Source organism: Squalius cephalus (genome assembly GCF_949319135.1).
Source record: "Squalius cephalus genome assembly, chromosome: 16".
In the NCBI taxonomy this organism is placed as follows: Eukaryota; Metazoa; Chordata; class Actinopteri; order Cypriniformes; family Leuciscidae; genus Squalius; species Squalius cephalus.
This window is the reverse complement of record NC_137137.1, coordinates 32,640,614-32,654,127: the sequence shown is the minus strand read 5'-3', so window position 1 is coordinate 32,654,127 and position 13,514 is coordinate 32,640,614. Positions and strand designations below refer to the sequence as shown.

Below are 13,514 nucleotides of genomic sequence, written 5' to 3'. Positions count from 1 at the left end.
TCATTTTACATAGTTAATCTTTAGTTTATTTTTGTGATTACATTTCACCCATAAGTTGCAATAAGGCCATTGCATGCCACACATAACTTGCAGAAAGAAAAGTGGCCTAAGACTGTACCACCTCACTCTTTAAATGTATAAATTTTAGGGGTGGGGTAGAAACACTGACCTAAAACGTAACTTAACTTATCATTTATAGACATGATTAGATTCATAGATTTCTAATAGATTCAAATTATAATCTATTCAACCAACAACTTGCTTAACATGTTGCAACAATGATATATTCTGTACACAGTGTGCTTTGCAACATACTTGTGTTCTCCAAGGGTAGTCTTCTCCTCCATAATCATAGGCAATTTCTTCTCCTTCTTTAATGTCATCCAGGGCAAACAGACAAAGGTGAGGCTTTCCATTGACGTCAGTTTTCTTCATCTTACAATTTGGATATTTGTGGTCATCAATAACGATCCGCCGAAACGATCCATCTTCTCTTGAGGCATCAATACTTAAATATGAAAGCATGAGAAAAGGATGAATACAAGTATTACAATATACCACCCCAAATCAGTGTCTTTTTTTACTATAGTTTAGCACAGGGTTTCTCAAACTCAGTCCTGGAGGGCCACTGTCCTGCACAGTTTAGCTCCAAAACTGATCAAACACACCTAGCTGTGAGTTTCTAGTGATCCTGAAGACATTGATTAGTTTGCTCAGGTGTGTTTGATCAGGGTTGGAGCTAAACTGTGCAGGACAGTGGCCCTGCAGGACTGAGTTTGAGAGACCCTGGTTTAGCATAAGGAATATGGTGCAACTTGACTTCTTACCACCATGTTTTCCCTCGCCAAATGAAATCAAACATAAATGCAGCACAGGATGCGTGGTAACATGTTCTTCTTCTCTGCAGCTCTGCATCATTTATCATATCTCCCCTGTACTCAAAATCACCTTTGCAAAAGGCACCCTTTGCGAATAGACCACGTCCTGCAAAATACAGAATTTTTTTTTTTTCACCAAAAATAAAATCTTATAGATAAAGGATGCCAAATACACAAAAAGACATCAATAGTTGGCAGCAGTATGGTTAGGACATGCATATGATGGTAAATATTAAATGATAAATCACACCACCTTACCTTTCACTGGATTGATATACTTCACATCTAATTTGAATGTTTTGTCAGTCTTCGAAACAACATGATGCATGGCATCCTTAAGGGGGCTGATTCGTGGTGGCATTTCAAACTGAGAGAAAAAAAATTGTAATAAATAATAGTGTGAAAATGGGGAGACATGCAGAATTAAACTAGCATGTTCAATAAGTAGATAAGAATGTTATTGTAATGTAACACTGCATTACAATGATATCGTATGTATCAATGTAAGACAAGAAATCAGAACTCAAGGATATCACATTTATTGACTAACTTACTAGCCTTGAGGGCATAAACTCAACATTTTCACTTAGGCTCTAATCTCTCACAAAACCAACATCTATATAATCCCAGGTAGCCTTGACAATTAACTACTTATTTGGCTCTTAACCTAACTACTCTTTTGAACGATCTCGCCATACAAACCCCAGTTTATTTTAAGTTACTGTCATAATTAAAACAAAGTTTATTCATTTAAAGCTACTTACCATTTCAGTGTTTTTATTTTTGCCTAACGTTACTTAATTGCTCTGTTAACGATATCAATACTAAAAGTCAAACACAAGTGTGATATTCCTCCCCCTCACCCTGTCCTGACAAGTAATAAAACATAACATTACCTTTAATTTAAAGTAGAAAATAATCTACTGTCCAGCACGCGAACTAGACAGAAACAGACTTAATAACCCAATTCCTTCATTAGCAATCAATCAGACTAAACACCTGACGACACTTTTCAGTTGAAATGAAGTACTTAACATTACATTGTATGATTTTGTGATCGCTTATTGGAAAAACACAAAAACACGTCAGGCCACACTTAGCCTCAACAATTAGCACTAACTAGCTAGCAGCTAACGTTAGCCCGCTGCCTAATCTAATTAACCTAACTGGTTTCATACATATGTGCTTAACGTACCTTGAGCTTCACTTTTATCCTCTGCAGAAGTTTAGATCCTTAGTTGGCATCTCCAGTAAATAATCTTCTTCTTTGTCTTCCGTGTACAGTATCAATTTAATACTTATATTTTCAAGTTGTTGTTGAATTCCTTCCTTATGAGGACCCGGAAGTGGGCGGTACTCAACCATAATTGGAAAATGTGTGTGTGGAGAAGTGAGTGCATTACCAGCCAAAAATGTTTGGGGGCGCAGCTGAGCACACACTTCACACACTCACACTACCTCATAATCGTGTGTTATGGGCCAATGCTGAAACTCCGCCCAGCACCTTCAGAATAGTTCCTCTATTCAATTCAATGGGTCATCCTTATGGGGACCTGATTTTTGGTCCCCACAACGCAAGAGGTCCCCATTACGTGACTGTGTAAACAGATTCTTGTCCCCACAACGTGATAAATACCAACTCACACACACACACACACACACACACACACACACACACACACACACACACACACACACACACACACACACACACACACACACACACACACACACACACACACACAAACTGGCTAGTGAGCGTTTGTTTTCTGGAGGACGGTCTGGGTTGGCTTCATGTTTGCTCTCAAAATTCAGTGAAATGTTCTTTTACACTCTTTTTAGAGCGAGTTGAGCTCTTTTTTTAGTGCTTAAGGGGAGAAAAATCTTTTTTTTCACTGGTCAATTTTGAGATTTTGGGCTATTTGTCTTCAATAACATGGCTTCTTTCAGACTTGTGGTGAAAAAAGTCCAAAATACACATTTAGGTCTTTATTTTACTACACTTTGTCTATTTACGTCTGTAGATTTCTCATAAATTCAACAAAAGTTGGCGTTGTAAATCAACACGCTGCTCTGCGATCGCTGTCTGCACCCTAACATATACCATTGGAAAGCTCTCTCTCCCCTGTACAATGCTGTCGGATCCAAATATGGTCATTTCCTTTTTATCAGCAACCAATCGTTAAAGTACAATGGGGCATTTAACTTCTCATTGGCTGATGTCAATTTTTTAAGGCCTCAAAATGGGTTTTTCCTCATACTCTGAGCCAGAAATCTCCACTTCAGCAGCACTTACACACACCAAACTTTCCATCTTTCCATCGTTGTATTCCTATCTATATTCTTAAGGTTTTTACCGAGGGGTTTGTTCATATATCAGTCAGATTCTGATTTATACAACATTTTGTACCTAAAAACAAGGCGAAATTTGATTTTTTTTTTATGGCTGTTGACAGTTTTTTTTCTGATTAATGGAGTGATAAAAAGAGATATCCAAAATCCCCTCTGTAAAAACCTTTGACTATAATATGTCAGCAAAATGAAACAAGAATTTTGAATCTGGCTGTTTCCAATGTTCAGATTTCTCTTCTGGAAATGTATGCAAATTAGCGCATATTCAATGAGATACTACCTAATTTGCCTATTTAAACATAAATATTCTAAAAACTTGTAATACAAAAGATATTTGTCTTAATGTCAGTAATCAACTGGAGAAGTTTAATGCTGATATCTATTAGTTAATTTATTTTTCCTATTCACCTGGGGTGTCTCCCCTTAAGGTACCAAGTATTAGTATTTGCTGATAGTAGGGGTGTAAGGATTAACGTTAACATTAACGCTAAGTTACCTCCGGTTGAGTGGCCTGACTTCTAACTTACACCTACCCGATAGAGAAACCGAGGGTAAAGAGAAACTGAGGGCATATATTTAGATGCCTATAACTATGTGCTGAATGGTCATGTAAAGATTTGTGTGTATGATCCGCAGTTCTGCCTAACCAGCGCCAAGAAGAGTGACACTACGGTGCAATTTTAATGATATGAATATTTTCTAGAAATAAAAATTCCAGATACAGCATACTCATTTTTCATCGATTCTTGTACCCAACAACACAACAAGATGACATTTAATAATAAAAATAATAATTTAAGCTCCTTATTATGTAGCCGAATCTGTGCTGGTTTGTATTGGCCGCCTCCAGTTTTCCGTTTGTTTTGCCTCCAGCTAGCGCTGTGACGTAACTGTGACGTCCGCGCAAAAGGGGTCTATTAGTATTTGCTGATAGTAGGGGTGTAAGGATACACTCATGTCACGATTTGATACAAAATGATGTGGCCTACTGAACTCACGATATGATACTATTGCAATGTTTTAAGCCAAAATAAAAAAGGGAGTTTTTATTTATTATTACTTTATGAGCTTGAAGTGTCAACAATTTGGTGGAATGGACAGAAATCTCTCAGGTTTCATTTTAAAATATCAGTAACACTTTACAATAAGGTCTCATTTATTAGCATTAGTTAGTACATTAGTAAACATGAACTAATAATGAGCAATATATTTTTACAGCATTTATTACATTTGTTAATATTAGTTAATAAAAATGGCCATGTTAGTTCACAGTGCTTTAACTAATGTTAACATGCAGCTTTTGATATTAGTAATGTTAATATTAACATTAACTAAGATTAATAAATGCTTTATAAGTGTTGTTCATTGTCAGTTCATGTCAACTACTGTAGTTAAACTAATGAAACCTTATTGTAAAGTGTTACCAAAATATCTTCATTTGTGTTTGGAAACACGGGTGAATTAACTCCTGTAATGGAGTGTCGTAAATGAGTTGTAATGGATTGTAATAGTTGTAATTTCTGTCCTGAACTGGACGTTTTAAGACTCTTTCACCGTGAATGACCTCGCTGAATGATTCACTACACTCTGAGCGCATGAAATGAGTAACTACACCTCAGTCACGGTACTGAATGTGCGTTTATTTGTGAACGTGGGCAGTCATATGTTAAAGTGCGGAAGTGGGAGTTCTGTGTTGTGAACGTGTACGTTTCTTTTTCTCCAAAAGAGCAACAGAGTTCCTGTTTTCATTGTATTTCCACTCTTATATTCTGAAAGTCTTTTATTCATAGTGAGACTGAAGTACCATAATTACAAGATGACAAGATAATCCGTCTCTGAACTCTGTCATCAGTCTCGGAAATGATTCATTTCAATGCCGATGCTTATAATGCCATAAAATGGATCCGTGTGCACCTTTTGGTGTTTATATGACAGTATAAACTACATTAAATCACTTTCGTTTGCACATTCTTGAAGAACAAAGTTAACTTTATATAAAATTCAGAGAATGCAAATTATTTTTCCGAGTTCAACAAAAGTGTCTATGGTTTGTAAAACGGGAATGATGGTAAACATGACATGATACAGCACTGCAAACCTTCACGTTGTGATGAATGCTAATGTTGATGTTATTTCTCGTGTTTCTGTGTGTCTGAAGGTGGATGAGGATGTAGCACTGGATCAAGCTGTGAAGTTCTGCCAGATTCAAATGGCAACGTCGGCACAAAGACAGGTAGGACACACACACTCGCTCTGTCTCACTCCAGGAAATAACACACACTCCTGCTTTTCCCACTGGAATGCAAATCCAATTTTCTCTCCTCTGCTCACTCCATTGGAAACACAGCCGACTCGCTGGAAGTTTGCACATTTGGATATAGTGTTACCCATGTCTGCTTCTCTTTCTCTCCTCTCCCACACACACACACTCACACATCTCTGTCTTTCTGAGCCATTTATCAGATGCATTAATTATGCACCGTTTGCTAGTATCCCTCGATTCCTCTCGCTGTTCAAATAATGAAAACTTTTGATGAGCAGCTCAGAGAGAGAGAGAGACAGAGTGAGATTGAGAGAGAGAGAGAGAGAGAGAGAGAGAGACAGAGTGAGATTGAGAGAGAGAGAGAGAGAGAGAGAGAGAGAGAGAGAGAGAGAGAGAGAGAGAGACAGAGTGAGATTGAGAGAGAGAGACAGAGTGCGATTGAGAGAGAGAGAGAGTTATAGAGTTATCTGTTATCAGTCCCTGAACAGAGATATCCAATTGGCCGAATATCTCAAAACAAAAAATCCAAAAGAAATACGAATTTTAACAAAATACAGAGTCAGTGACCACGAGCTGGAAATTGAAAGAGGTAGACATTTAAAAGTGTGGAGACCAAGAGAGGAACGTGTCTGTTCACACTGCCACCAGGATATCGAAACAGAATTACATTTCCTATGTACATGTCCCAAATATGAAGACTTAAGAACCAAATATTTCCAAAAATTTGAAAAACATATACCAGGCTTCACTACCTACACTGAGGACAAAAAGCTTCCTTTTTTATTAGGGGAAGATAAAAGCACAGCATGGCTAGCAGCTAAATATGTCTTCTCCTGCCACAATACAAGGCTAAATTAATAGAAAATTGTTTAAGAGGTATTTATACAAGTTATGTATTATATATATGTATATTTATATATATATATTTTTTTGTTATTATCTTGTTTGTCTGTATTCTCTTCTTTTTTTTATGTACATATATATATGTGTATATGTATGTATGTATGTTTGTGTATATATATATATATGTATGTGTATGTGTATGTGTGTATATATATATATATATATATATATATTATTGTTTCAATGTACCCTTTGAGGGACATGCACAGAATGTGTTTAGTATCTGCATCTACATCATAATTATCCTGTTTACTTGTACTATATCAGATGTATTAACTCCTTGTTGTTGTTTATATTTGTTCTTATGCTTTGGCAACACAGATGCATTTTTTTTGTCATGCCAATAAAGCAACATGAAATTGAAAAAAAAATTGAAAAAATTGAGAGAGAGAGAGAGAGAGAGCGAGCGGCTGTGCTTGGGAAAGAATATTAACATACCGATTACTGCATTCTCACTGCATACTAAATACTATCTACTATTTAAAAAAATGGCTTACAACTGTATGCATTATGCAAATTAAACAGATAGATAGCAGAACGCATTATTGTTGACATGGTTTGTAGTGATGCATTGAAATGACGATTCTTGAGGCATAAAACATTAAATTATGGACACTTTTTTATTTATTTATTTATTAGCCTTTGTATTCATATAATATTAATGTTAATTTTATATTATTATTATTATTATTATTATTATTATATGAATGTTTAATACATTAAATTAAAATGGTAATATATTCTGTATATTCATATTTTAATATTATTCTTTTAATATACAAATGAATCTATTTATGCATTAATATATTTAGAAATTAAACCTTTCCACGTCCAGCTTTCTGTTGGTTAATAATGGACATTATTATCTTTCTGAGGACATTCATTTTTTTAATGAATGATTTTCTGATTTTCTAATTAGTCTCAAAAAGATGTTCAAAATAATATATCTTAATTCTTCAGTTGATTCATCAGGAAATGAATAAAAGGTTTGAGGACAGTAACATTTCTTTAAAGAAACGATTACTTTTTTTATTCAGCAAGGTTGCATTGAATTGATCAAAGTGACAGAAAGGACATTTACAGTGTTACAAAAGATTTTAAATAAATGCCGTTCTTTAGAACATTCTGTTCATCAAAGAAAACCCTGAAAAACAATGTAGCACTTTCTGCTCGGCCTTGACAGGAATAAATTACATTTTTAAATGTATTATAATAATAATAATAAAAAAACAGTTTTTACTGTATTTTAGATTAAATGAATGCAGCACGACAAGTACAAAACATGACAATCTTCCCGACCCCAAACGTTTGATCGGTAGTGAATGTCGGCACAGTTTGACTGGGAGCTGTGGTGGAACTGTGGTGTTTTGGCAGAAACCGAGTTTACCATGGCACATTTTCATGAGTGTATGCCATTCCAAACCCACCCAGAGTGTGTGAGAGGGCTCGATGTCGTCTGGGTTTGATTCCGAGACACACACTGATGTCCAGCTCTCGTTCGCTCCTGTATAAGAGGAGCGTTCTCTCTTTTCATTAGCCATTCATTAGTGCACTGAAACTAGCTTGGGCAAAACGTATAAGAGCCCCTGGTGTGTGTCTCATCTCTCTCTCTCTCTCTCTCTCTCTCTCTCTCTCTCTCTCTCTCTCTCTCTCTCTCTCTCTCTCTCCCTCTCCCTCTCTCACTCTCTCTCCCTCTCTCTCTCCCTCTCTCCCTCTCTCTCCCTCTCTCTCCCTCTCTCTCCCTCTCTCTCCCTCTCTCTCTCTCTCTCTCTCTCTCTCTCTCTCTCCTTCTCCCTCTCTCTCTCTCTCTCTCTCTCTCTCTCTCTCTCCCTCTCCATCTCTCACCCACTCATCTCTCTCCCCTCCTCATCCCCCGATTCAATGGCTTTCATTTCACATCGCTGTCTCTCTTCATCTTCTCCGCTGCTTACTTTGCTCTAATACGCCAATACTACATTGTTTTCTGTCTGATAAGCGACAGGTCGATCATGTTGGTCCACCATTAGTGTGTATTACTCCATCACACTCTATAACGCTGCTGTTTTGTTTATGTGCATTGATATGATCAGGCGAATGTTGCTAGATAATGTCAGAGCTATTTCCTATTTGAATGCCCGGTACAAAACAGTAATCGGTCTTTTCTCGCCAGTGTTTCCTGCACTGCACTGTAGTAAACACAGTCCCTGTATAATGTTCTGTGTTTTGAGCTTGCGAGTTGTATGTGATTAAAGAGAAACATTGAATACCACAACAAAAAATGTATTGCAGGGATCCAGAATAAAAAACAAGTGAGCCGATGACTGCTAATATGACATTTAAGAGCCAGATAACTTTTTTTAGTTCACAAAAATTACAGAATCTCTCAAAAAGTTTCATATTCTCTGACACTGATATTCTGAGACGTGTATTTCTTACTGTTTAAAAATATATTTCTCAAAAAATATGATTTATTAAATTTTAAACCATACATGTAAATAAGTAAAACTGTAAGGCGTGTCATTGTTTCTGCTCACCGTGACTGCATTTATTTGATCAAAAATACAGTAAAAACAGTAATATAGTGAAATATTAGTACAATTTAAAAATCACATGATCCTTCAGAAATCATTTTAATATGATGATTTGCTGCTCAAGAAACATTTCTGAGCATTATCAATGTTGAAAACAGTTGTGCTGCTGCTTTATATATTTTTTAAAAAACTTTTTTTTCTTTAACTAATTGAAAGAGATTTTAAAAGAACATTTATTTGAAATCAGAAACGTTTCTAATATTATAAATGTCAATTTTGATTAATTTAATGCATCCTTGCTGAATAAAAGTATTAATTTCTTTAAAAAAAAAAAACTTACTGACCCCAAACTTTTTAATGGTATTGTACATATAAATGGTGATTATGGTTTAGTTTTACTCCTGCCTTAGTTTTACTCCCAAATTTTGATTATATATATATATATTATTTTATTTTTATTTTATTTTTTTAAAGCTTTTATTATAACAAAGCTCTGTTGGGTTGAGATGAAAACTGTTTAACATGCATCATAATGACACCATTGTGAGATGCCAGTCAGAAAACAGATCAATTTAAGAATTAAATAAAGGAGTTACTGGTCTGAGAACGGACTTTCTCACTGAATCGCCTCTGATTTCTCAGTCACTAACTGAACCACTGGCTCAAAACAAGCCGAGGACGGTTACTCTGCTGGTCTGTCCATCGTGCCCTGCTCACAGCATTAGTAAAGCGAGGCTAAAACTGAACTCATCCTCTTTCCTCAGACTGTCTGAGGCGGTTTGTTTATTCAGCGGGTCTTCTCTCTTTGTTGTTTACCTCAGGAGTCACGGCTCTCTGAAGCAGTCAGTCAGACTGCCTGTCGGTGGGAAGCGTGGGTTCATGCTTTGGTTTGAGAGAGAGAGAGTGAGTGGGTTGGTCTGCGCATCAGAAAAGCTTCTGTGTGTGTTATATACCGCAGAGCACCAAACCTGCTCAAGACTACCAGACAAATGAAACATGACTGAATTCAGACACAGCCATGCAATCAGTCACTGTGCGATCATAACTCACCTGTGTGTGTTTTCAAAGGGTTTCTCTGTGTCCAGTTTGAGGCTCTTTTTTACTGATAACAGTTTTATCTAAAGTGACTTGCAGTACATTTATTACGGGGATTTTCCCCCGGAGCTCAAGATTCTGTCGTCATTGACTCACACTCATGTCGTTCCGAACTCATATGACTTTCTGTCTGAAAAACAAAATGAGATTTTTGCCACAATAATCTATTAAAGTGAATGGAGCTCCAAAAATGACAAAAAGCACCATAATAGTAATCCGTACAGCTTTTGTACTATATTGAATGTGTTCTGAAGTCATACGATAGGTCTGTGTGAAATTTGAGTCGAAATTTGAACTGAACCACATAACGGGGTAGTGTATATTCAAATATGGCTTGTCAAGACATGTTTGACCCACCAAACGTCATAAATGAATGTCTCCTATTTCAGTCACCTTGTAGTTTAGTGCAGTTGTGTGGACCGTTTCTGTGGTGCTTTTTATCAGTTTTGTAGCTTCACATCATCTGCCCTCATTCATTTACAGGTATTTGAATATCGTGCAAAAGTTTGGAACTAATATATTTAGTATAAATAACTATATACATATGCATGATTATACTTTTCAGAGGGCTGACATTTCTGTATTTAAAATCCTTTTTTTTATTGATTTCATGTAATATTCAAATTTTCTGAGATTTTGAATTTGGGGTTTTCATAAGCTGTAAGTAATCAAAATTATAACTTTTGCACAATATTCAAATTTTTTGAGTTTCACCTGTACATTATATATGGAAAAGAGCTGCATGAACATTCTGCTGAACATCTCCTTTTGTGTACAAAAAAACAAAAATCATACAGGTTTGAAATAGCATGAGGATGAATTAAAGTCACAAAAGTTGGTAATGAATGCAGAAGGTCTGGTCTCCTTCACAGCTTTCATTGACCAAGGATCTTCCAGAAGCGAGAGACTGACATGTAAACCAACCAATTGCAATTCGTTTTCATCATCATGTTTATGGGAGTGAAAATGCAAAGTCGATGTCCCTATAATAACAAACATTGTGCAAGTTTACTGAAACAAATGTGCTGTAAACTTCACACTAGAGGTCGCGTTAACGAAAATTTTCCATCATTGGCTCATTCATGGCATCATTCCATCAAGCTCAGACTTTATTTCATATCAAAAGTAATAAAGCACAAAGCTTATTGCGATTTATTGGATGCAGATAAAATGAACATTTATTAACTTTTAAAAACCTTTTTTTAATTTTTAAATTTGTTTTATTTTTGGTTATCACTTTAAAAAAACAAAACATTTAAACTGGATAATATTTAGAGCTTTAAAGTGCTGGAAAAAGTGTGAAGCTCTTGAAAAGTGCTTGAATTTCACTCTGAAAAGGTTGTACGAAACCTGAAATGAAAAATGTAAAAACGTTCAAATAGTTCTGCCACAATACCATGGTTACAGTCAGCGTTACTGCATTAAATCCATGGTGAATGTTGGTGATTTGTGGATTGAAAAGCCTTCGTTCATGGCACAGTTTCTCCTGATTTTCCACATCAACTCTATTTGATCTGATACATGTTGTTTATACACTCTAAATAATTGCTGGGTTGTTTCAACCCAATTTTGGGTCAAATATGGACAAATCCAGCCATTGGGTTACATTTTTTAATACGTTTTTTAACCCAATGGCTGGGCTTGTCCATATTTGACCCAACTTTGTGTTGGGAACCCAGGAACCCAGCATTTTTTTAGCGTGTATCAGAGGATTCTCGCAGATCTCGCACTAGATCTCGCCGTGATGTTATTAATACTACGGCAAATTCAAATGTTTTCTCACTGGCACTGTGTAGTAATGGTGTTGGGTGATCGAGATCGGTCCGTGAATAAACCTGTTCTGAGCTCGAAGCTCGGTTACGTTCCGCTTTCATTTCGTTTACCATTTGGTGTTTTTCATATGCAACAGAAATGGCGGCTCGTATCAGTCGGGCACAAAAAAGCTCGACACACAGCCAGTCGCTCCTGAAGTTCATGTGACACATTTAAGCCTCTCTAATTCCTCAATTGCTGTAATTGCTGAAGGTCCATTAACATGTTTGGAGTTCATTAACTTCCTGTCAGTGGCTTTCTGTCTCTTTGTGCTGTCTAATGCTCACTCACTCGCTCTCTCTCTCCATCTGCAGGTGGAATGAGTGAGATTCTGAGGGGTTATGAATGGTTTTGTTTGTTGTCGTTTGAGTCATTCTGGGGCTATTAGAGTTCAGAAGAAAGCCAACAGAGAGCAAATATATTTCACTATTGCAAACTCGCATGCGAGGACTGGCTCTTTTTTTCACAGGTACATGTGAAAGTGTTTTATTCTGTGCATGGGAATAAAGAACCTCACTGTGAACAACAACATATGAATGCTAACGGCCCTTGCAAACATTTACCATGGTAACTATGATTTCGATTCGTGATGTTTATTATAAGGCAAGCGTCATTATTCCGGGATGTTTTTTTACGTATTCATATCCATGTGCATTACACATGGGAGGGGGAATTGCTGTATTTTCAAATACTTTTAAAATACATGCATGTCATGATATAGCTTCTGACAGCACTGCACGAGTTAGCGGCGCCATCTTTTGGCGGGACACCCAAAATGAATGCTTGCTAAATCCAAAGTGTGGGAAAAATGAGTGTTGGTGAGTGTATGAAACTAATATTTACCAGCTGGATGACAACTGGCCGTGCGTGTTTCTGAGTGGACCATAATTACTGTATCAGCCATTGGCTTTCTCAATGAAACAGTCTGTTTACTTGAAATTATGAAATTCAGCCTCTTATGCAAATTGCACACTCACATTTCTGTTTGATAAAATCAAAACTGACACAAAGCCTCATTGGCATATCACTTTGTTGTCTAATTCGCTTTTGTGTACATTATGTTAAGAGGTTAACCCATCTTTAAGCACACACACTCTCATAACTGCATATGGCCGAACACATGGTTGTGCTGCGTGTGTGTTATAACACACGGTTTCCATAGTTACAGGATTGTGCCAGCGCTCCACGCAGCGTAACTTTACACGTGTAACTCAAGCCCTCAGTTAAATGAAACACCTTCTGTGGTGTAGGCCTTCATTTCTTCACCTCTCTCCATTAGCACCGCTTCAAGACGAGCCTCTGCTTTAGTGTGACCATTTGGCCCCCTAGTGGTCAAAACGTGCAGGTTGAGGACAGATACATGTTACCGTGTTGACAAACGGTCAGATATTGTGGTTGAGAGATGAAACTGTGTTTTTCTGGTTATCTCTGTGCCGTGGGCTTGACCAGACATCTCATTTTGGAGATTCCTCTCCCTCATAGTATAATCTTAAAGGGATAGTTCACTTTGAAATAAAATTTTGGTATGTTTTAGCTTACCTCAAGGGCATCCAAGATGTAGGTGTCTTTTTTTTCCACAGTAGTTTCAATTTTGATATCTTTAGGTCAAACCGTTCTTGTCTGTCAGTCATATAATGCAGGTCTATGGTCACTGTCAAAGAGCATGCACAGAGTCCAAATTAAAACAATTCCCCATCGTCC

At 36.8% G+C, this 13,514-nt stretch overlaps 1 protein-coding gene and 1 long non-coding RNA gene across 5 annotated transcripts in view; one reads left to right on the top strand and one right to left on the bottom strand.

Annotated features, from left to right (window-relative positions):
* Nucleotides 1-13,514, top strand: part of cabin1 (calcineurin binding protein 1) — a 146,126-nt gene that overhangs the window by 117,273 nt on the left and 15,339 nt on the right. For all 4 annotated transcript variants that reach the window (XM_079896190.1, XM_079896189.1, XM_079896188.1 and 1 more), the window contains one exon: nt 5,389-5,463. In XM_079896190.1, the coding sequence (XP_079752316.1) occupies nt 5,389-5,463 (75 nt within the window). The remainder of the gene's footprint in view (nt 1-5,388; nt 5,464-13,514) is intronic.
* On the bottom strand, nt 48-2,520 carry LOC307173259. Its single transcript, XR_013823816.1, has 4 exons — nt 2,074-2,520; nt 1,137-1,245; nt 828-984; nt 48-508 (listed from the first exon to the last, which is right to left on the bottom strand). It is a non-coding gene; the product is annotated as an uncharacterized lncRNA (long non-coding RNA).